Source organism: Nelumbo nucifera, chromosome 3 (genome assembly GCF_055504915.1).
Source record: "Nelumbo nucifera cultivar China Antique chromosome 3, China Antique-T2T, whole genome shotgun sequence".
Classification (NCBI taxonomy): domain Eukaryota; kingdom Viridiplantae; phylum Streptophyta; class Magnoliopsida; order Proteales; family Nelumbonaceae; genus Nelumbo; species Nelumbo nucifera.
In genome coordinates this window covers 53,280,433-53,302,414 of record NC_142651.1, presented here as the reverse complement: position 1 = coordinate 53,302,414, position 21,982 = coordinate 53,280,433, and the positions used below count along the sequence as shown (strand labels likewise).

The window sequence follows — 21,982 nt, the reverse complement described above, 5'->3', positions numbered from 1 at the left end:
GCCACATGGGTTCGGCCCAGCCTTTAATAGAAGGCCCAGCCAAATTCACTGAAAAACTCAATGAACCCCTTGAGTCCATCGTATGAACCCTATGGGCCCAACACTTACATTAAGTGGTCCCTGGGCCAAGCCATCTTATAAAAACCCAGGGACTGTGGGCAGGTGCAAGATTAGCCCATCAGGTATTATCCTAAATGGTCTTACACTTAACCTCTCAGCCCTTAATGATCAAGCACTGCCCGACAAGAGAGGACCTCTCCCTCGGCTGCAAGGAACAGTGCCGCACTCTCCTCTCACATGGATCCCGGGAATTAAAACCATTTGCAAACATTTTGAAACCGTACATATATTTGTAAATATATTAATTTTGCAAAAACAAAATTCCAACGATTGAAATCAACTGCCGGCAGTTTGGTTTCCATCAGAGAGAGTGCATTCCCGATCATTACCCTTTGTCCGACAAAGTGGCCGATTCTGTCACTATGACCACCCACTCAGATGAATTCTCAAACTGCCCCAACATACCCAGGTTTTGATCCCCACTAAGGATCTCACTGATTGGCATATCAAAGGCAGCCTGATCCAGCACCTAGTGAAGTGTCATAATCGAGTCTAGGGGTCAGGTGTAACTTTCCAGTTTTGCCCATCTATCTCCAAGGTCCAGGGCAAGACTGGAAATCTGGTCCGGTTCAAGGATTCAAGTAATCCCATGCTGTATGTGCCTCGGGTCTTACCCTGATGGCTGAGACAGGCCATCCCAACACTTGGTGGCACACCAGTATCAGCCTTGGCAGGATAAATCTCCCCAGAGTTATCCAACGGCTGTGAACATTCAAAACTAACATGAGTCTCTACAAATGTCCAGTTTTAGGGTTTTACACAGAATTAAACCAAACAACATGAATCAAACATGCACTTTATTTATTTCCACTAAATAACAAAAGTACATCAAAATGATTGAAGCTAAGGGCATACAAAACTGTCTAACACTTATATCAAGTATGATCTTTGTTCTGGTAACTGGGTGAAATTTTGGGAGCATAAGTGGATGGGGGATGTGTGCTTGAAAGATCAATTCCCTTCTTTGTATTCCCTTTCTTCCTTTAAAGATGAGCCAGTGTCCAATTTTTTGGTCCCTTCTGACTCAGGTTTTGGTTTTTAATGGGACTTGGGTTTTAGAAGGGGTTTTAGAGACTCTGAAATCCATTCTGTTTCAGCTCTAATTCAGTTATTGGCTGGGGTGGTTTTGAATCCGGGGTGAGGGAATAGCAGGATTTGGACTTTGACTTCTTCTGGTGTGTTTTCTTGTGCCTCTATTTTCAAAGCCTTAGTGCAGCCTTCTGATAGCCTTGGAAATAATTTTCCAGTCCTCAATGTTTGGGGAAAACCAATTCCTCCTAGGGTTGGGGCTTTTTTCTGGGAAGGTGTAACACTTGTGATTTGCTCCAAAGAAAAAGACCTAACCGGTGCTTATCTCCCAATTGGTGTATCCTTTGTAAGGCTAATGGTGAGAGCTGCTTTCACCTATTAATATCTTGCTCCTTTGTTTAAGATATTTGGGTTTGGTTTCTCTCCTTATATGATTGCACGTGACCCCCCCCATTGGAATGTACAAAGCTTGTTTGCCTCTTCTCTCTTCAGATGGCCGAGGAAAAGGGGTAGAACTCTATGGAGGTGTGTTAGGGCTGCTATATGCTGGACAATCTAGGAAGAAAGGAACTCGAGAATTTTTTCGAACAAAGAAAGGAGTAAGGAGGCCATTATTGAGGCAGTTACTATTAGAGTGGTAATAGTGGGTGCAATCTATGGAATTGTTTGAAGGTATCTCCACAGATATGATCAGAAGAAACTGGAAGGATGTGGCTGATTCAGCCCCCGCAAAGACCAAAATTACCCCCCTTTGGTCTCCCACCAGCCCCTAGATTCATTAAATTGAACTTTGATGGCAGTAGTGAAGGTAGCTCGGGGCCATCTGGCATAGTTGGAGCCTTTAGAGATGAAGGAAAAGTCATTGCTCTATTTTCTGGTTCCGTTGGTGTTGGTGACTCACTTCAGGCTGAGATCTTAGCAGTAATGGAAGGAATGAAGAAGGCTAAGGAGTTGAATTGTCACAAGCTTATTGGTGAAAGAGATTCAAAACTGGTTATTGGCTGGCTGCAAAAGAAGATAGTGGTCTATGGAAATATGCTAATGAAAAATGATTGTTTGATCGGTTAGCACAAGACCTGGAAATTCAGTTACAGTGGGTAAAGAGAAGCACCAACTCCTTTGCATAATATTGCTAAACAAGGGGTGGTAAGGGAACATCTGTTTTGGGCTATATTGTAAATTGTTGGTTTCTCTCTAGGGGAAGGTTAAGAGGTTTTACCTCTCCCCTTCTGCTTTGTACTTATTTCTTTATTAATGAAAGTTTTCTGTTATTCATCCAAAAATTGTCAACCATCCATCCCACACCACCAATCATGTGTCCACCTAAGCCTTCTTTAAACATCGACCTTGACATTTTATTGTTACTATTTGGCCCATCTTTTAACCACACAGGCCCAGGCCCAAACCTTGGCACATGAATACTACACCTGCCAAGTGACTTAAACCTCCACAGCCCACATGATGTATTTAGCCTCGAATCCAACTCTCAATCACCCTTAAGATCTCCTCCAAACATATGACCACTTAAGGTCTCACATGTTTCAACTTGGTTAATTAAAGAATCCAATCAAACATGCCCTAGTTTCTCACTAGATTCCGATTCAAACTCCTTATCCCCCAATCCGTCCTTTTCTGCATCAGGACAAGCGACATCAACTTCGTTCACCAGCTCCTATTCAAAAGTGACGCCAAGCGTTGTCCCAAATTACTTTGAGAAATACTCAATATGGTTATTTGGCACGCTTCACCTTCATTTCCAACCCATTGTTGGGCTCCTTGAACATTGTGATCCTGTTCATTTGAATAGGCCAACCCAAGCTTGCCACATAACACATACCTTTCAAACTCTTCATATTCCTTCCTACAACCTTCACTCCACAGGACAACTTCAATGGACATCATCAGCCAAACATTCAAAGAAATCTCGGATGAAATTACCTCAATCTTTCTAGGAATACATTCTGGTTTCTCGTTAACTAATCTCATTGCTTCCGAGTGGAGATCCTCAACAAAAACTCCACCCCACATAAAGAAGCAATCGATTAAAATGTTTCCACCTGCCAATGATTAAAAGGCAAACCCAGAACTCTTACAGTCACTCCATCTCCTGACAATATTTCCTTCAATTTTGAGAGTGAGCACCATTTAGTGACCATTACTTGACCACCATGTGTGTAGATTGTTTCAGCAACAACTACAATAGGCTCATCAAGCACATCCAAAAGAGCTCTTTGCTTGTCGAAGTGAGAAATTATTATTGGCCTTTTTAACTTGAAATGCCAACAAATAACCTATCCAACCTTGTTCTAATCTCTTACTTCTTTGCTTAGCCAAAATCACCACTATATCACAATACAATGAAATTACTACTTTTAACTACCTCATTATAGCAATACTGTGAAATTGAACTTGACGTTTGAAAACTCAATTGAGCAACAAGATTTTTTAACCACAAGATTTCAGCTACTCCTTGTGCCATGACCCCATATTCAGTCTCTGCACTCAATCTAACTACAACGATTTGCCTCTTACTCCTCCATCTGACTAGAGTTCCCCCCACAAGGATGCAATAGCCTGTGGTGAACCTCCTATCTTCAATAAATCCAGCCCAATCAGTGTTAGTGTACCCTTCCACTATACCATGGCCCTGTTTTTAGAAAATAAGTCCTCTACTTGGGTGCATTTTCAAGAAGCAAAGACTCATTATACAGCTGTGAAGAGAGAGACCTTAGGTGAGTGCATTGGACACTCACTGTAAAAGCAATATCTGGCCGAGACATAGACAAGTATAACAGCCTCTCAATGAGTCTCTGGTATTGCTATGGATTTAGTAATGCTTCTCTGCTATTATCTCCAAGTCTATGAAGATCCATAAAAGTGTCAGGTGGCTTACACCCCAACTTCCTTGTGTCCTTAAGTAGATATAGGATGTAATTCCTTTGAGAGATAAAAATACCCTTCTACCGCCTTGCAACTTCAATGCAAATGATGTATTTCAAAGGGGCAACATCCTTAACTTCAAACTAAGATACTATAAAATACATTAACTTTTGGATTCCTTCTCCCAATTTCCTGTCATTACTATGTCAACTACATATACAATCAAGATAGCTACATGGTCATCCATCCTCTTGACAAATAACATATGGTCTACTTGAAACTATTTAAAACCCACCAATTGGACCACCTTGGTAAATATCCTAAACAAATCCCTAGAGGATTGTTTCAAGCCATACAAAGACTTCTTCAAGTAACAAACTTTACCCTCACTGCCTTGGAGTTGGAAACCTAGTAGCTAGACCATATATACTTTTTCATCTAGATCCCCATTCAAGAAAGCATTCTTCACATACAGATAATGAAAGGGCCATAAAAACTTACAACCAAAGATAAGAGAACTCACATAGAGTTCATCATAGCAACTAGATAAATGTCATGCATCTAAAGAAACCTTTTGCAACTAACCTTGCCTTGTATCTCTATATAGACCTATCTACACAATGCTTCACAAAGAACACCCAATTGCAACCTACAAGTTTATTTCCCTTTGGAAGATCAACAAAAACCCACGTGATTTTTATGAAGGGCATAAATCTCTTCATACATTGCAATCTTCCATTTAGGTAGTTCCAACACCTCTGCAACACTTCTATGAATAGATACACTATACATGGCAGACACAAAGGCATGATAGGAAGGAGACAAAGCAACAAAGCAACAGTGCTGATCCAAAATGAAAAAGGAGACAAAGCAATAGTGGAAGCGTAATGAACAATAGGTAAATCAATATCACCAAGAATAAATTCAGATATAGCTGATTCAAGAAGAGGAGGGCTGATGTGTCTATGGCTAATTCTTAGGGAGACGATTATAGACCTAGAGTTCAGGTTGTGAAGGCTGCAGAGTGAGAAAAAACTGTCTCATCTCACATTCTCACTATTATCACATTTCTCCCCATAAGTGGAGGCAGGGAAAAAGGAATGGAGCTCAAAAAATGTAAAATCCATAGAAATATACACTTTTTGCAACACTAGGCCATAAAATTTATCTCACGTCTGTGTAGACAGATAGCCAAGGAAAATACAAGGTACACACCGAGGATACAACCTATTAGAAGAAGTTTTTTTGTTTTATCAACAGAAGAAATTTATTACATTAGAAAAGAATTATAAGTTTAGTACAATGTTGGAAATTCCAACCAAACCCAAATACCACAATTTACATTATTTCCCAGAATAATTGATGTCTGTTAACCCCTTGTTTTTCTAATACATCTGCTGTCCCATTTGTGGCTCTTCTAATCCATGTAATGTAGGCGTTGAGTTCCCAAGATAGGTAACCTATCTACCTGAAAACGTGCCTGTAACTCCAAGGTGCTGAATTCATTTGTCTTGTCGAGCAAATAACCAATTTTGAGTCTCCTTCCACTTTTATCTCTTGTAAGCCTAGCTGTTTTACTAGTCTTACAAGAAAAGATAGGAAACATGGAAGAAATTACATTTTTTAAGTAACTGATATCCATTCATTAATGTGAGAAACCTTGTTGACAAAAATGCCAAAGACAATATACAACAGCATATAAGCTAACAGAGAAATAATAGCATATGAATTACAGATCACTTTCCTGTGCCCCCCCCCAAAAAAAAAAAAACTCTTAAAGTTCCATGAGCTGTTCATCCACAACCTCATTTGCACTCTTAGCAATCCAGTTGGAAACTTGGACGAGCTGTTCATTTAATTCCCCAGAAATATAATTTCTCTGATAGCATACCTGAAGATCCATGGAGTTTCTTTTCCTAAACATAGACAGAAAATCACTACTTGCCAGCCCCCCCTAAACTTTTTTTTTGAAGAGTAAGGATAAAAAGATTTTATTAAAAAGAAAAACAAGTACAATCAGATCAGGTGTCAAGGCGACACGCCAATACACCAGTCCAAATTAAAAAGATTTGCAATACAAGTAGGAAGAACTCTGTGGAGATGCACACGGGCAGAAGTGATTTGGATGTTATGGGAGGAAAGAAATCTGAGAATTTTTTAAGGAAAGAAAAGGTGTAAGGAATTACTGATAGAAGGGATTATGATAAAAGTGATCTCATGGGTAAAATCTATGAGATTATTCTCAGACTTTACTGTGGATGATATAATCAGGAACTGGAGGATTGTAGCATCTTCGTCATCAGCAAAAAAGGTTTTAAGAAATTGGGATCCTCCTGAATTCCTCAAATTAAACTTTGATGGGAGCAGCTTTGGCAACCCGGGTGAGGCTGGAATTGGTGGGTCATAAGAGATGACATGGGGAAAGTAGTGGGGCTGTATTCGGGCCCTATTGGATGGGGAGACTCCATTACAGCTGAACTAAAAGCAGTGGTCTTTGGAATACAAAAAGCCATGGAAATAGGTGTGAGAAAGCTGATTGTAGAAGGCAATTCCAAAGTAATTATAAGCTGGCTAGAGCAGAATGGAAAGACTCCATGGGTGTTCAGAAATGAGATCAAGAAACTTAATCACATTACCAAGGACATGCAGTTATTATTTCAGTGGACTCCAAGAGCAGCAAATGGGTTTGCGGACCAGCTAGCGAAGCAAGGGGCTAATAGGGAACATTGTTTTTGGGCTCAGTTGTAAGGCTGTAAAGCAAAATCTTAGGTAGAAATTTAAAATTCTAATGGGGTAGCCGAGGCTACTCAATTTCTGTACTAATTCTCATCTCATTTTTCTTAATAAAATCACCTTTTCTGATCAAAAAAAAAAAAGATTTGCAATACAAGCTTGAATCTCAAGAAGATCCCAAAAGTTCTCTATGAAGTCTGAATTGCTTGTTTGCTCAAATTCTTGAAGAGAAAGGACCCAGCTTGTGACGTACTTTCCAACCAAGGCCACCACTGCTTCAAGATTCTTTCCTTTTTCCTCAAAAAGCCTCCTGTTCCTCTCACACCAAGTGTCCAACACACTGCAAATGGAATGCAACTCCATACAATTTTAGCTTTCTTGCTTCCTCTGAACCTTGGCCATGAAACAAATATCTTCGCTGTCGAGGATGGCTAGAAAATGGGAACTTCAAGGAGAAATGAGTAATATCTCCAAATAAAGTTTGCCCACTTGCAAGAGAAGAAGAAGTGAAAACAGGGGTGTCAATTGGACTGGATTTGGTCCAATCCGATCCAGTCCAATGTGAGTCCATTATAAATGGACCAGGTCCAACTCAGTCCAATGAATATTTTGGACCATTTTGGACTGGTCCAATTCAATGTCTGGACCATCTAATCTGTTTAAATCCGTTTTGATTTAGATTGGTTTCAACGCAAACCTGGTCCATTGACACCTATATTCTTATCTTATATCAATGGACCAGATATTGGCTTAATCCCACCCAATCCAATATAAATTTATTATGGATGGACCAGGTCCAATCTAATCTAATAAATATTTTGGACCAGACTGGTCCAATCCAATATGTCTTGTTGGTCCGTCCAGTCCATCCAAATAGATTTTGGACTGGATGGGATCTAATCCAAAACCGGTCCACTGACACCCTCAAGTGAAAAGCAATTTCTTCCTCCGACTATGTAGCCATGCTGAATCCCCTGTTTTTCTGGTGTTCTGATGTGAGAACACTGTCCAAAGTGACCAGCCAAGCAAAAGCTTCTACTCTCGGAGGAACTGGATTCCCCCACACCCCACTTATTTGATCACTGGCCATGTCTTCTTTGATGAGAGCCAAGTAGAAAGATTTCACCAAAAACTTTCCATTCCTGCACTCTTTCCACCACAAGCCATCTTCATTCGCTATACAGATTTTAGTTTTCTCTAGCTTGTCCAGCAGCAGTATACACTCCACCTCTCGATCAAGCAGAGGTGATATTATCCAGATTACAAGAAGCTGATAGTTTCAAACCCTACAAGACTGACATTAATTCCACACTCCATGCATTGCCAAAACCAACTGGGCCTGAGTATCTCAGTGGAATCTTCCCACCCGCATCTCTCAATACTCCTCAACTCCTGAAGAACCTGGGTTGCCAAACCTGCAAGCATCAAAACCCAATTTTAATTTCCATCTTCAAGAGGGAATCACACTGCTCTCTGGATCATCTTTCTTCTACTAACAGACACCAAATGTTGCCACCATCTCAACAAATCATTCATAGATACCCCTTTGAACTCATCCAAAATCATAACCCAATGTGCTATCTTCATCTTGAGCTCTATCACCTTTTTTTTATAAATGAGTAAGATTTTATTAATCCAGCAAATAAGAGTTACAGGCAACCCAGGGAAAGGCACAAGATGCGACCTTTCCTTTAAAACTGGTTACAAAATTCTAAGTTCAAATGAAATTACAAAGAATAAAGTAGCCTGATAAACCCCCTGTTTTGCAGTGAGTCAGCCATTGAGTTTGCTGATCTGCCTACCCACTGAACTCTAATTGTCATATCCCTTGTTATCCATTTAACCTTTTTGAGGTGATCTCTATAGCCCCAGATCACAGAAACCGGATCATGCAACCAACCCACTATCACCTGGGAGTCCCCTCTTCAATAAGCAGATGCTCTATTCCTAGCTGGTTTGCAATCTGGATTCCTTGTACAGCAGCATGTAATTCAGCCCTTAAAGAGTCTCCCACACACGCAGGACCTGAACACAAAGATATAATGCTATGGGCTTTATTTCTCAGCACACCTCCTATACTGGAAGGTCCAGGGTTACCTCAGCTACTCCCATCAAAGTTCAGCTTAATAAACTCCTCTCCATGAGATCTGTCAGCTGTTGTACATACATATTTTTCCCTTCAAATATTCTTGCATTTCTTTCACCCCAAATGCACCAAAGTGGTGCACCCCTTACATTTCCATAATACCTTCACCTTTCTTGATTGTGTATATGTCATGTCAAAGAGGAACTACATCTCTAAAGGAGAAAAATGCACTCATTAAGGCTGCTTTGACAAATGTACCGATTTACTGTCCTTTTGTGTTCCAAATACCAACTAAGGTGAGGAACCCTATTTAACAACTGCAAAGGAGTTTTTATGGGATAGAAATAGATGAAGAGAAAAAAGAAACCACCCTATTTGGGCAGAGGCAAAAGGAAGTATTGGATTGGGCTGTAAATCACTAAAAAAACTGCTCTTTGGGGGAAGTGGATGTGAAGACTTCCATGGGAGCAATTAAGCATTTTGAAATTATTCTCTCCATTTTGGCATCGGTTGTGGAGACATATAGGTATGCTCAAAAAAATATCCTACTTTCACTTCTTTTATTGGACCTGGGATTGGTAATGGCCAGAAAACCAAATTTCTTAAATTTCCCTCTAAGCTACATTAAGATGCCCCTTTAGGAATGTCAAGACAGAGCAAGTTGTTTGCTTATCCCTCCTACCCCTAATTGCTCCAATCATTAGGTCCATTTACAACTAAATCTTTTTTTTTCAATTGTCAACTTTAGATTTTATTAATTAGGCAACAAAAGATATATACAATACAAACATCCCTTGGAGAGATGTGAGGTGCAACCTCTCAAAACATCTTAAAAACTAACTGACCCAGTACAATTGTTCCCTATTTACCCTTTCCTCGTCTAATGCATCACCCATCCCATTTGCCAAGCTTCAAACCCATTGTATCCTTAGTGCCATGTTGCTAATTAAGCAAGGGAAGCCCAGTGGACAAGGCACCCACCAATACAGGGTCTGGGGAGGGACAGATGTACACAACCTTACCCCTGTGCACATACAGAGTGGCTGTTTCCAAGATTTGAACCCTGGTCACCCAGGTCGCAATGGAGTAACCCTTAGTGTCATGTTGCTAGTTAAGTTAACCATTTGAATTTCTTGAATTCATCCCTAATTATAGGCTCAAATTACAGTCTCCAGGTTCTTCAACCATCCCACCACTATCCTGGAATGCCTTCAAATATCAGTATTTCCATGTTCAACCCTCCTTTTTACAACTAAATCTTTTTTCCATATATTGATTTCTAACCTCAAGGAACACGTGTTACCATAAAAATGGCTTTTCTTGTTCTACCTAGGGTATGCTTCCTTTTATTGCATGTGTGTGCGGAAGGCTGTAAAAGGAAAGATCACCACTTTTTAACTTACTCATTAATAAAAGAGAAGAATATCCATATGTTCTTACCTCTCCTCAAAATATGTGTCTAAAGAATGTAGAAACTGCTCCAAATTTATCCATTCACTGCAAAGTAACAATAAGATTATAGCATTTCTTTTTGGGTCTAATTAGGATGGAATGAGAGGCCCCTGGAACTATTTCCACGCTTCAATAATGGAGATTTCTGGGGTTAGGCACCAGAGGAGAACTATATTGAAAGGCAGCTATACATGCTGTCATGTGAGGAATCTAGGAACAGATGGGTATTTCACTCTATGATCTACAAAGAAATCTATCATACATTCCCCAATCAACCCCTTTACCTAGAGGATCTCCATCCCTTCACAGATGGGTAGATAGATTACACTTTACTTTGATCATCTCTTGGTAACACAGGTCCATCCAGGAGCAGAGGGGCCTTCAATGATCATAATAGATGCCATTTTAGTACACTTGTGGTCCTATTGGATTGGGGATACAGATGCAGTTAAAGCAAAAATTTTGGCATTACTAACTTGTTCAAGAATTGCAAAGTTTTATTCAACCACCACACCGGCAGTGTTGACTGATTACATTAATCCAATTAGGTGGACCAATATGATTGGCACAGAGACATAGAAGTTGACTCACTGACTAAACAAGTTCAGAGACATCTTAAATTATTCTCTATAGTTACATCTTGGATTCTTAGAGACCTCAACTCAGAATCTAATAGACTTCCCAGGAGGGAGGAGGGCCTTTTTTCATCAAGGAAGGGGCTGCAGTCACTGTTTTGTTTACCTATGTGCATCTCCTTTCTTTATCTAATGAATATATTATGGGTATATAAATTATAGGTTACCTTTTAAGGGGAGGGGGAACATGAGAAAGGGTTATATTTCCTAATGGCAACTCAAAGAATGCATAACTGGCACTGCAGCATAAGAAATGGTCAATAAAGTAAAAGGCATACCATATCTTTCCTGAAACTCAGGCGTGCTTTGTAAGAATTCCAATCCTGGATGAGAGGCCAAAAGTTCTCGAAGAACTGGTTTGAAATCATCCTGCAATCAAGACAAGTTTAAATACAAGAAAGAGATAGGGGCAAAATCAAACATACAAAAAACAATTGCAAAATCAGAAGTAAAGTTCCAAAGGAAACCTTTGTACTGAAACAGAAATAGGTCCAAGTTCAATATATTGCAAGTGAAAATACCACAGTTTTGCAGAAGCAAAAACGGACCTGGGTAAGGTATTTGCGATCCGGTTGCTTTAAGATTGTAAATATTAGGGTTGCTATATCCATTGTCAACATGTTCTTATTGACCCAATAATCAACAAATGCATCCCTACAAAAATATTAGGAGGGCATAGTCAGCACAATTTGTACTTACATGAGAATAAAACTATCAAAGAGTTTTAAGAAAACCTTAACCATCCAATATCCCTTTTTCCACTGCCGCCTACTAAATTTCATAAATGGAAATTCAGTCTTAAAAATACCCACAATCTTGGATAAAAACCTAGTGAACTGTAGTTCTCTGGAAATCCCTCTAGCATGAGTAAGAAAGGGTCCACATACAACAGAATTAACTCTATTTCTCATAAAAAAAGAAACTTATTAATGTTGTATGGATATTGATGAAGCCATTGTAATTGTGTTAAATATTGAATACAAAAACATAATCATACAAAAAGATAAACAACTATAGAAAGTCAGCTTCTGCACACATCTTAAAAGAAAGAAAGTACACATCAAAAAGAGGATAAAAAAATTATTAGGTCCCATAAAACTTAAAACCATTAACCTCCGCCAATATGGATGCTCACAATAATAATAAGTTGGAGATTTTAGCTATCATTAACAACATTATTGCCTTTCTTGTTTTAGTTCTAGTAATTGTTGTTTTTTTATAAATATTCTAGTAATTGTTGTTATATTATTGTTTTTATCAAACAGCAAGAAACTTTCATGTAGAGCAACAATCTTTTTTAATGTTAAGTATTTGTATTACCATAAAGAAGGATGAGAAGCCCTCAAGGAATAATCTTATCAAATACTCTAGAATAAAGGGATTCCATAATCTTAAAAGAAAAAATTGGATGTAATAACATCATTGAGAACATAACAATAAGAGTTGCTCATTAGATCAGCCAACTTTCTTCCAAGAGTAGCTGGTAGGTCTTAGTCATATTGGAGGACTTCTTTTCTAAGCTCTTTTTTTTGTTCATTTTCTTTTCCACTTATATTGTATGTGGCTCATTGTACATTTGAGGCTTGTCAATGTCTTCCACATGTATTAAGAAATCATGTTGCTCTCATTTCTGTTCTTTTCCGCTAATAAAGTTCCATCTTACCAAAAAAAGAAGAGGATGGAAATAAGAGAAAAGAGTTGCCCATTTCCTCAACAAGCAAAGTTTCCATTTCATTAGTTTTCAACCTTTTAATATGGAATCATTTCTAAATGCCCACATATTAGGTCACCACCCATAAGTACTTACACCTTCCACCCTACCAAATTTCACCCTAAAACTCCACCCAAAATCCCTAGTCCCCAGAATTTTGGTGGTTTCTCAAACAGTCAAACTTGGGGAACTATTTGTCTTTTTCTATAAAGCATGCTTAGAATGCCTTCAAATGAACTCACCCTATACACTCCAACATACTAAACATCTCTATAAATTTTCACTGAAAATCAACCTCTACAAATTTGTTTTCAATTTTCTATAACCCTACAGAGAATCTATATCAGCAGTTTGACCCAGGAACTTTCCAATCCCAAGCAATACCTACCTTTAGTCCTCTAATCATTCCTAAACCATGTTCCAGCAGTCAATACCCCCCTAGACTCACTCTTGAATCATGTGTTTTTTTCCTGATCAATAACAGAAAGAGAATACATTAATTAAAAGAGAAATGAGTACAAAGAAGAGAAAGGAAGAGATAAAATATCTTATCGCTCCCTAAGAAAGATGAAATATTACAACCAAGCCCAAAAGAGTCTATTTCTTCCCACCCCTTGTTTTGTCAAAGAATTAGCATCCCTTTCAACCCATTTTAGAGTAACCTCCATCCCTTGTAGCAGCCACTTGATTCTTCTCTTCTCATACATGTAGCCCCACCACTCCACATCCTCTTCCTTTTGCAGCCAGCTAATACGTAACTTTGAATCTCCCTCAATTGATAGCTTACTATTATTCGAATCCTTTGCTTTTTGAATTCCTTACATGACAGCCAATATTTCAGCTCTGAAAGCATCACCTACCCTATTGGACCGGAGTAATGAGCAATAATTCGTCCTTCCTCATTTCTGAAAACTCCTCCAATGCCTAAAGGACCTGGATTTCCTTCACTGCTACCGTCAAAATTTAGCATAATGAAGCCACTTGTAGGTCGGGACCAATATGGCCTAAGAATCTCCTTGAGAGGAGCAGAATCAACTACTTCCCCCCACTTTCTCATCAAATCACCAGCCGGAATATCTTCAAACAGCTTCAAAGTCTTCACCCAATGAACCACTCTGTTAGTTATGGCTTCAAGTGCCTCCCTACTTTTTTTCTTTTTCTAAAGGAATTCTTGATTTCTTTCTTCCTAGAGTGTCCAACAAATAACCGCCCTTGTAGGGGTGCAACTTGTGCGGGCACAACCCAAGCCCAAACCAGCCCAGCCTGAAATTTTACACGGGCTAGGCTTGGATTTTCGGTCCTCAGGCTGAGCTCGGGCCCAAGAAATTGGACTTTTTTATTTCTCGGGCCAGGCTAGGGCCTAGCCCTTAGGTAGCCCGAGCCCGTCCCAACTATATACATATGTGTATGTGTTAATTTTGCATACATACATTTCTATACATATCACAAGTTTGTAAGCATCCCCTGACCCATTTGCACCACCTCTCCCCAAAGTCGCTTTTCCTCATAACTTCAATCAAAAAGTCCCAATCTACAAGATCATAAGGCTTCTCCAAGTCCAGCTTAATCACGGCACTTTTCCTTCCCATTCTTCTTTGCCCTTCCACCCATTTATTTGCTATAAGGATTTGATCTATAATTTCTCTCATAAACAAAGGCCCCTTGGAACTGGGAGATAATAGAGAGAAGAAGCTTCTTAGTTCTTAGGGACAGGATCTTTGCAATGATTTTGTAAATGTTAGTCACTAAACTAATAGACCTGAAATCTTTAGGATGGCGAGCCTCCACCTTCTCAGGGATCAAGGGTAAGAAAGTTATATTGACACCTATTAATTATCCCACAATTATGGAACTCCCTAAAAACTTTGAATAAATCATCCTTGAGTGCATCCCAACAATCTTGATAATGCCAAAGTGAATCCATCTAGGCCCGAAGCCCTTGATTTATCCATTGAGAATACAGCTGCCTTAATCTCTTCTAAGTCAAACCTTCTATCCAGCATCTCCCGATAACTATTGTGTACCGCAGGCCAAAATAGGCCCTCAACATTCCATCTTCCATCTAAAGGCCTTCTATAAATTGATTTAAAGTCATCCTCAAAATATTTTGCTATGTCTTCCTGTTGGGTAACCACCCCATTCTCCAAACCCAGCATTGAAACAAAATTCTTTCTTCTGTTCCCATTAGCAACTACATGAAAAAAAAAAAGTTGTGTTCCCATCCCCCACCTTAATCCACTTGACCCTAGACTTTTCTCATGATTTCCTAAGCTTCATAGTGGACTCTATCATCATGTTTTACTTCTTATTTTATTGGTTTGATTTCAGTGAATTTCCAATTGCTGGATTTTCTTCCCCAGGAGGTCAAGTAGCCCAATTGTGGAAATGAAAAGTTATTTAATATGTTAGACCCCTACCATACATGGAGGTGGCTCCAAAACAATGTTAGAATTGTGTTATTACATATTCAAGCAAATAAATAACGAACAGATAGCTTTCTTGGAAATCTTTAAGGAAGCACAGAATTGGCACAAAAACCCAAACCCATTTACATAAAGCATACACTTTCAATGAATACTGGATTACCTTGTTACAATTCCAATGCAATCAGTATCGATCATTCTGAAAAGGGCACTAGAGAAAAATGAAGGCAATTTGCAGATTTCCTTTGTAACTGCTTTGAACTCTGTCATTAAAAAAAAAAAAAGAAAAGAAGTTTATCCCTCATCAGAAAAGACCACCACCCAAACTTCACACCCTCAACTCCCAAAGCCACCCCCCCCCCAAAAAAAAATAAAAGATAAAGAACAAAAGAAAAGAACCAAATTTAAAATGCACTTAGTAGTGAAAAAAAGGAAAACAACACCCATGTGCACAACTAACCATGAATTTGCAGTCCATCCATATGATCAAAGAAAAGCTGATTAATTCTAAACAAACACTGCTCTTTTAGTTCATTCGGAGGAGGAGGACCATTTTGAAAGTAGAACTGCAATCATTTTAAGTCCTCTATCAAAACCTATCTCCACACATAATATCATGAAATCTGGTCCTCATAAGATTAAGCAGAAAAAGAAATCCAGTATTTCCAAATCAAGGAGGTGGAAACACTTCATTTCAATCATTACCTGAGGAATGACTTCTCTTACTGGTTCACTGACTAATTTTAGTGGAGAAGCTAAAGAAGAAGGGCCTGCCCTCTGTTTCATAAGACGTGGTGAACCTGATGTGCTTCTTGGTGAAAGTGGGGGTGCACTTCCAGCAGGAAACATGGAAGGCAATGAATTGCTTGTAGCAGCATTTGCACAAGTGGAATTGCCCGAGACATTTAAGGGAGTACCTGCCTTTGCATCATCAAGCAAAGATTTTACCTGCATATAATTCCAAAAGAAACAAATAATTTCGGATAAGAAAACTTTCAACAAAATCATCAGGCCTTATTGCAATTTACCTGATGCTCACATAACAAATGTTGTTAAGTCGTTACAATCCATATAGAGCCATAAACATTATGGCACAGTATAAATCTTTTCGAAGTAACATAAGAAGGAAATTAAAAAAAGGTCCCTCACCCATATATTCCTTGTACTCTTTTCTTTCATTTAATGCATTTTCTTTTTAATTATAAAAAGATAAAAAAAATATGCTATATAGGATCAAAGATGTAATACTAGTATTCAAATACCAAGGAGGAATAATAATGCTAAAATGAAATATTCAAATAACCACAAATTACAGAATTTAAATATCAAAACACATGAGCTTTAGCAAGGGGAATCATCTCTGGTAGATGCATCTAACCAAGGTGGTTTCAACTTTCAAGATTGAACCTATACAACATGGAGCATAGTCATTAAGTTTCTCTGCTTAAATATAGGCACATTTCCGGAATACCCTAGGAAATATTTTCTTGTTTAAGGTAATAAAATAAAATTTATTAAGATAAAAGAAAGAAAGAAAGAAAATACAAGAAAGGAGACCAGAAGTCAGCCAAAGGAGAAGAAAAACAAACAGACACCAAACCCACCCTCAAATTACCAGCATATTTCCCCCATACAAAAAAAAAGAGTCCATAAAGAAACTCTTCCCAGAAATAAAAAACCAACATCCCAAGACACATAACAAACCCACAACCCACCTTCAATCTTAACAGAAACAGTACACAAACAAAGGCTAGCCAGCAGACCAGAAACAAGACAAAGACCCCGATCAAGTACTTCTCACCCACAAACTGAATAAGATAAGAGCAGCATCAGTTTTATCTTTTTCTTTTTCTAGCTTTTCCTGACTTCCTGTATTTCAAACCCTTCTTTCTTGGACCGAGCCCAAATAGCCCTCTTTTTAGTCTAGCAAAAACATTTGACACCAATACTGTTTGATGTCTCTTCCGATTCTTAAATCTTCTAATTGCAAGATTATCCTTTAAGCTCCAGCACATCATTAGTCTTCCCGTTAGTCATTTCAAGTCCTAGCACCGAGTTTTTTTTTTTTCAAAGAGCTGACCTGCTTCCAATGCTTCATTCTTATTATTGCTGAAACCTTCAGGTTGAGTGTAATTCTCTTCACCGCTCAAATGAAATGAAAGAAACAAGAACCTTCATTCCAGCTTACATTAGGTCAATCCCAAGGAAATTAGGAAATCCAGCTTAATTGTTGATGAGCTTGCTAGGTCTGAGGTCTGCCAACACATGTCACATCAAATAAAATTTGCATTCAAGTAAGCACCTAGATGGCACACAACTATCATCATATACACTACAAACCACATATGACAAGAACCATCAAAATCAATAGCATGAACCCTTGCTCCTAATCTTCTACATGGCTTTTCCCTTCTTGAGAATTGCATGGTTGCCACTTTACAAACAACAAAAACCTTGTTTTTAAGCACTGAGATGGTACAGATCCCTCAACAAGTACATATCAGATACTTTGGCAATGGCTTCGATTTACAATCATAAACCATAAAAACTACAAAAGAAACAAGGAAATACAATTAAACACTTAAGAGAAATATTGACTTCAAAAATCAATAGTTATATACCCAAGACTAGATCAAAGGTCCCATTTCAGGGCTCACAGAAAACACCTGTGCTTTGACTGCTTTCTTAGAGGCAGTAAAACTACACTCTTTTGTTGAGGATCCATGAAAAAAATGACTTCAATATTTTCTGGAGAAAGACAAAAAGAATAGGAAATTCCTAGCTCTTGGAACTTGAAAATGTGAAGTGTGAATGTGAAGGAATTCACCAAAATAATATCAAACTACGCCTACGGATGGAAACCATATTGCTTCAAGAAATGAATCCCAAATCTAGAGTTTTCCGGGTACAATTAGGACCAGACTCCAAGAAAGCTTTTTGGTTGTATCTTTTAAAATAAGTCTGCTGAACTCTCTTTTTTTTCCATGTTCTTTTTTCTTTTCTTCTATTTCTTTTAGGTGAACTACACTGTTTATCCCCCTGTAGCCTCAAGTCTTATTTTGAAACTTCAAGATGTGAAGGAATTCACCGAAATAATATCAAACGAGGGATGGAAACCATATTGGTTCAAGAAATGAATCCCAAATCTAGAGTTTTCCGGGTACAATTGGAACCAGACTCCAAGGAAAGTTTTTTGGTTGTATCTTTTAAAATAAGTCTGCTGAACTCTCTTTCTTTTTTCCCATGTTCTTTTTTCTTTTCGGTGAACTACACTGTTTATCCCCCTGTAGCCTCAAGTCTTATTTTGAAACCTCAAGATGCAGCAACAGTAAGGAACATGATGCCACACACCTCATGAACATATCAACAGTAGCTCAACTTCATCAAGTTGATTGACTAATCTAATTGGAAATGGATTGTCAGATCCATCAACATTCTAATCGAAATACATCATGTCTCGCTGGCATTATAATGAACAATGATACACCTTCATCAAAGTGTTTTCGTTTTTTCTTTTCGGATTGGCTCATTGGACAACAAAGAGAATATGTAAATTGATATAACGTTTTGTAATTACTACACTCATTTTATAGTTATCACTGTCATCATGCAATCATTGCAATTTTCTCACAATTCACTCCCAAAAGCAATTCATCTTATTGCCATCAGAGGCTAAAAAGCATAAAACAAACCTAAACACCACAAATAAGCTAGGGAGTACATGGAGCATCGAGCAAGACATACGTGCCGCAGAACCAATGAAAACCAAAACTCAGGATAGCCATTGTAATTTTTTTTTTTGTGGTATAAACCATTGTAAAATTTCAAAGAAATAAAAGGATTGCAAAACAAATACCAGTCGACCAGTTTCCGGAAGTGAAAGCCACTGTGAGAAGAGCTCCTCTGCGATGAGAGGATTCGATTTAAGTGCCAAAGGAGACACCTCCGGAAGCTGCAATAAGTCTGGGTCAAGGGACGCCACATCCCCTACGAGTTCCATATCCATAAGAACAAAATTCTGTATCTCATACAACCGCCGCAACAAAACAGAAACCCTAGATCTCAATACCGCAGCCTAAATCACAAATCCCGGCAAAAAAACAAACCTAATTCTTCAAACTCAGGAATTCAGAATAAATTAATATATCTTCCGACAATTCAACCCATTTTTCTTCACCGCCATGAAAGTAGTATCATCCATTTCCTCAAATTCTAGCCACACAGCCCCTACTAGAAAACCCAGATTTCCAGCTTACAAACTTAAACAAAAGCTAGATCTTCAATGCCTCCGAAAACCACCACTTTTGATTGTGCTCCGATGCTTCATATATTAAAACCGAACTCTTCGATCTTCCTCTCCAGAACGAAAAATTGACAGGGGAGATAACGATGGAGGTATCGAAATGGAGGAACTCCACCGAATTTCTCTCAAGAGATCGGATGCGGTTTCACCGAGTTTTTGCCATTTTTGAGCAGAGAATCGAGACTTCGAAACCCTTGTTACGAGAGAGCAGAAAAAATAAATACCCAATTAACATGCGACTTCCCGAGACAAACAGACTATATAACAACTGAAACTTCATAAATGTTCACACGAGTGACGAGTCATACGCACTTACGTACATCTCTTCTATTTTTCTTTTTTTTTATTATATTAGTTACGTATATCTCTTCTATGCCAGACGTATAATATACGGTCTGACGAATATACAACCAACCAACCAGGCACCAGTGCACCTCCCTGGTCCGTACCTGGCGCGTTGTATTTGTTGTCCCACCCAAAGTCCCAGTTTCTAGGGGTGAGACCATGGGCGGGCAAGGCCTGGGCCTAGCAGTTAGCACCTATAACAAGGGCTATAGCCCTGGCTTAGGTCTGTATGGGTCTAGGCTGGACCAGGCCTGGGCTTTGGGCACATTCGATTGAGTTTGCATTCTATAGACCGTTAGAACCATCTTTTACATGGACCCGATTTGAAGGAAAAGGTAGGGAAAGGTTTGTATGGGTTTCCAAAAGGTCCCTTTTTTGTTAGTTTTGCATTAAAATATTGAGTGAAAGGTTCAGATCTAACGCATTGTATCTTCACAGCAATGACCAGATCTGTTTTATTGCTTTTAATGTGATTGATTGCATCCAAAATTTCAATGTGAAATTAAAAACCAACCAATAAAAAAATATTTAGGCCTTGTTCGTTTTTCGATAAATAGGAGGGGGAAAGTTGGTGAATGGAAAAATGATTCCCATTGACCAACTTTATGGTGTTTTTTTTTCGATAAGCTATAGACCCCATGGTAAAGTTAGTTTCTTCACTTATTCAAGTAAGTAATACTTAGCCATAGGTGGGTATGTAACATTCTAGCCTATCGGAAAGTTTACAAAACATAATGGGACAAGTTTGTCTATTCTAACATTGGCTTACCCAGTAAGTGACATCTTGAAAAACCAACAAGGCCTTAAGGTACATGTATTGTTGATCTTGAATCAATTCCACATGTGTTTTTATGATAATTACAAACTCACCATAAGGTTTGATCTAATGGTATATAAGTATATTTAAAGCCTTACAACCTTATGCAGTTTAGATTGTGAAAATTCATTCTTCTAATTAGACCTACTCACAAGTCGGGTTGGGTTGGGCTTTGTCTCCATATTAATAGAATACAATTCAAACCCCAAATGGATTTATTTCAAATAACCCTAAATGGTCTGATATAACGTTGGAGCACAAATTTCAATGACTACGTATGTACTCTTTGTCAGCTTTAATAGGTTAAAATCTAAGGCCATGTTTGGTTTGCGAGAATAAAGGTTTGGAATTGGAATTGGAGCGAGTTGTTCCGATTCCAGTTGTTTGGTTGAGCGGAATTGGAATCCCATTCCCATTCTTGCAGGAATGGCATTCCCCCATTTGAGGGAATGGCCATTCCCTGCCCCTCCCTTGGGAATGAAATCCCATTCCCATTCCTGTCTGAACCAAACAGACAATGGGAATAGACTATTCCGACTTCGATTCTCGTTGCGAACCAAACAGACTCTAAGCAACTCTTTCTCCAACATAAACTACTTATTTGAAGAACACCAATCTTGTACTATGAAATCTAGGTGTTTGTTTTTCTTTTTTCTTATACTTTTCATCAACTATAATTGGAGAGGTCTTAAAGCACTTTCCCCTTTCTTGCCAACCACTTGGACTTGAGCTTTATAACTTGAACAATATTTTTCTTCATTCTCTTACAAGCCTTTAGAGTGATAGACCCTTGTAGTATTGGAACTATAAATGTTCATGGGCTATAGGTAGCCCAACAAGCTAGCCTGACCCAACTTGTTCAAAGTCAAGCTTGGACATAAATTTAGGCCTGCGAGCTCGGGCTTAAGCCCAAAACACCAGGCCTTATTTTTTTCAATCCAGGCTCGAGCTTTTTTGAGAAAGATTGACTTTATAATGAAACATTTCATTAATTTTGGGTTTTAAGGTCTTTTAATATAAATGAAATAGTTTTTTATTGAATAAGAAAATGAACAGTGCAAACAATGATTGAAGAGGTTGTCTTCTATTTATAAATGCTTCGCAATGTCAAATAAACAGCGATAAACTAAGTAATTAGTAGCTATAAAAGCTTCCATTTTTTTTTGTGAAACTCGTTAAATTTAAGACCATCCATAAATAAATTTTGTGACTTGCTTTGCCTTCTAATTTGTTTCACTCAAGAATTTCATATTTTCATTGGACTCTAACATTAGATCTATACGGTGTGCAAGACAAGGAGTCTAATACAATTTCAACCTCTCTTCTATCAACTTTTTTTTCTAACAAGAACATAACTTGACTGATTATCTGTGATTACTTGAACGGAATTATCCGCTCTTACTTCTTCAACAACATCATCAAGATATTTAAAAAGAAGCTCCCCATTT

At 38.4% G+C, this 21,982-nt stretch overlaps 1 protein-coding gene across 1 annotated transcript in view; it reads right to left on the bottom strand.

Annotated features, from left to right (window-relative positions):
- Window positions 1-19,612, bottom strand: part of LOC104600907 (serine/threonine protein phosphatase 2A regulatory subunit B''beta-like) — a 52,604-nt gene extending 32,992 nt beyond the window's left edge. The window contains exons 1-6 of the mRNA XM_010264066.3: window positions 18,926-19,612; window positions 15,775-16,017; window positions 15,530-15,635; window positions 15,233-15,332; window positions 11,484-11,589; window positions 11,214-11,304 (exon numbers count right to left, since the gene is read on the bottom strand). Coding sequence (XP_010262368.1) covers window positions 11,214-11,304; window positions 11,484-11,589; window positions 15,233-15,332; window positions 15,530-15,635; window positions 15,775-16,017; window positions 18,926-19,075 — 796 coding nt within the window. The 5' untranslated portion in view covers window positions 19,076-19,612. The remainder of the gene's footprint in view (window positions 1-11,213; window positions 11,305-11,483; window positions 11,590-15,232; window positions 15,333-15,529; window positions 15,636-15,774; window positions 16,018-18,925) is intronic.
- Window positions 19,613-21,982: the final 2,370 nt, after the last annotated feature.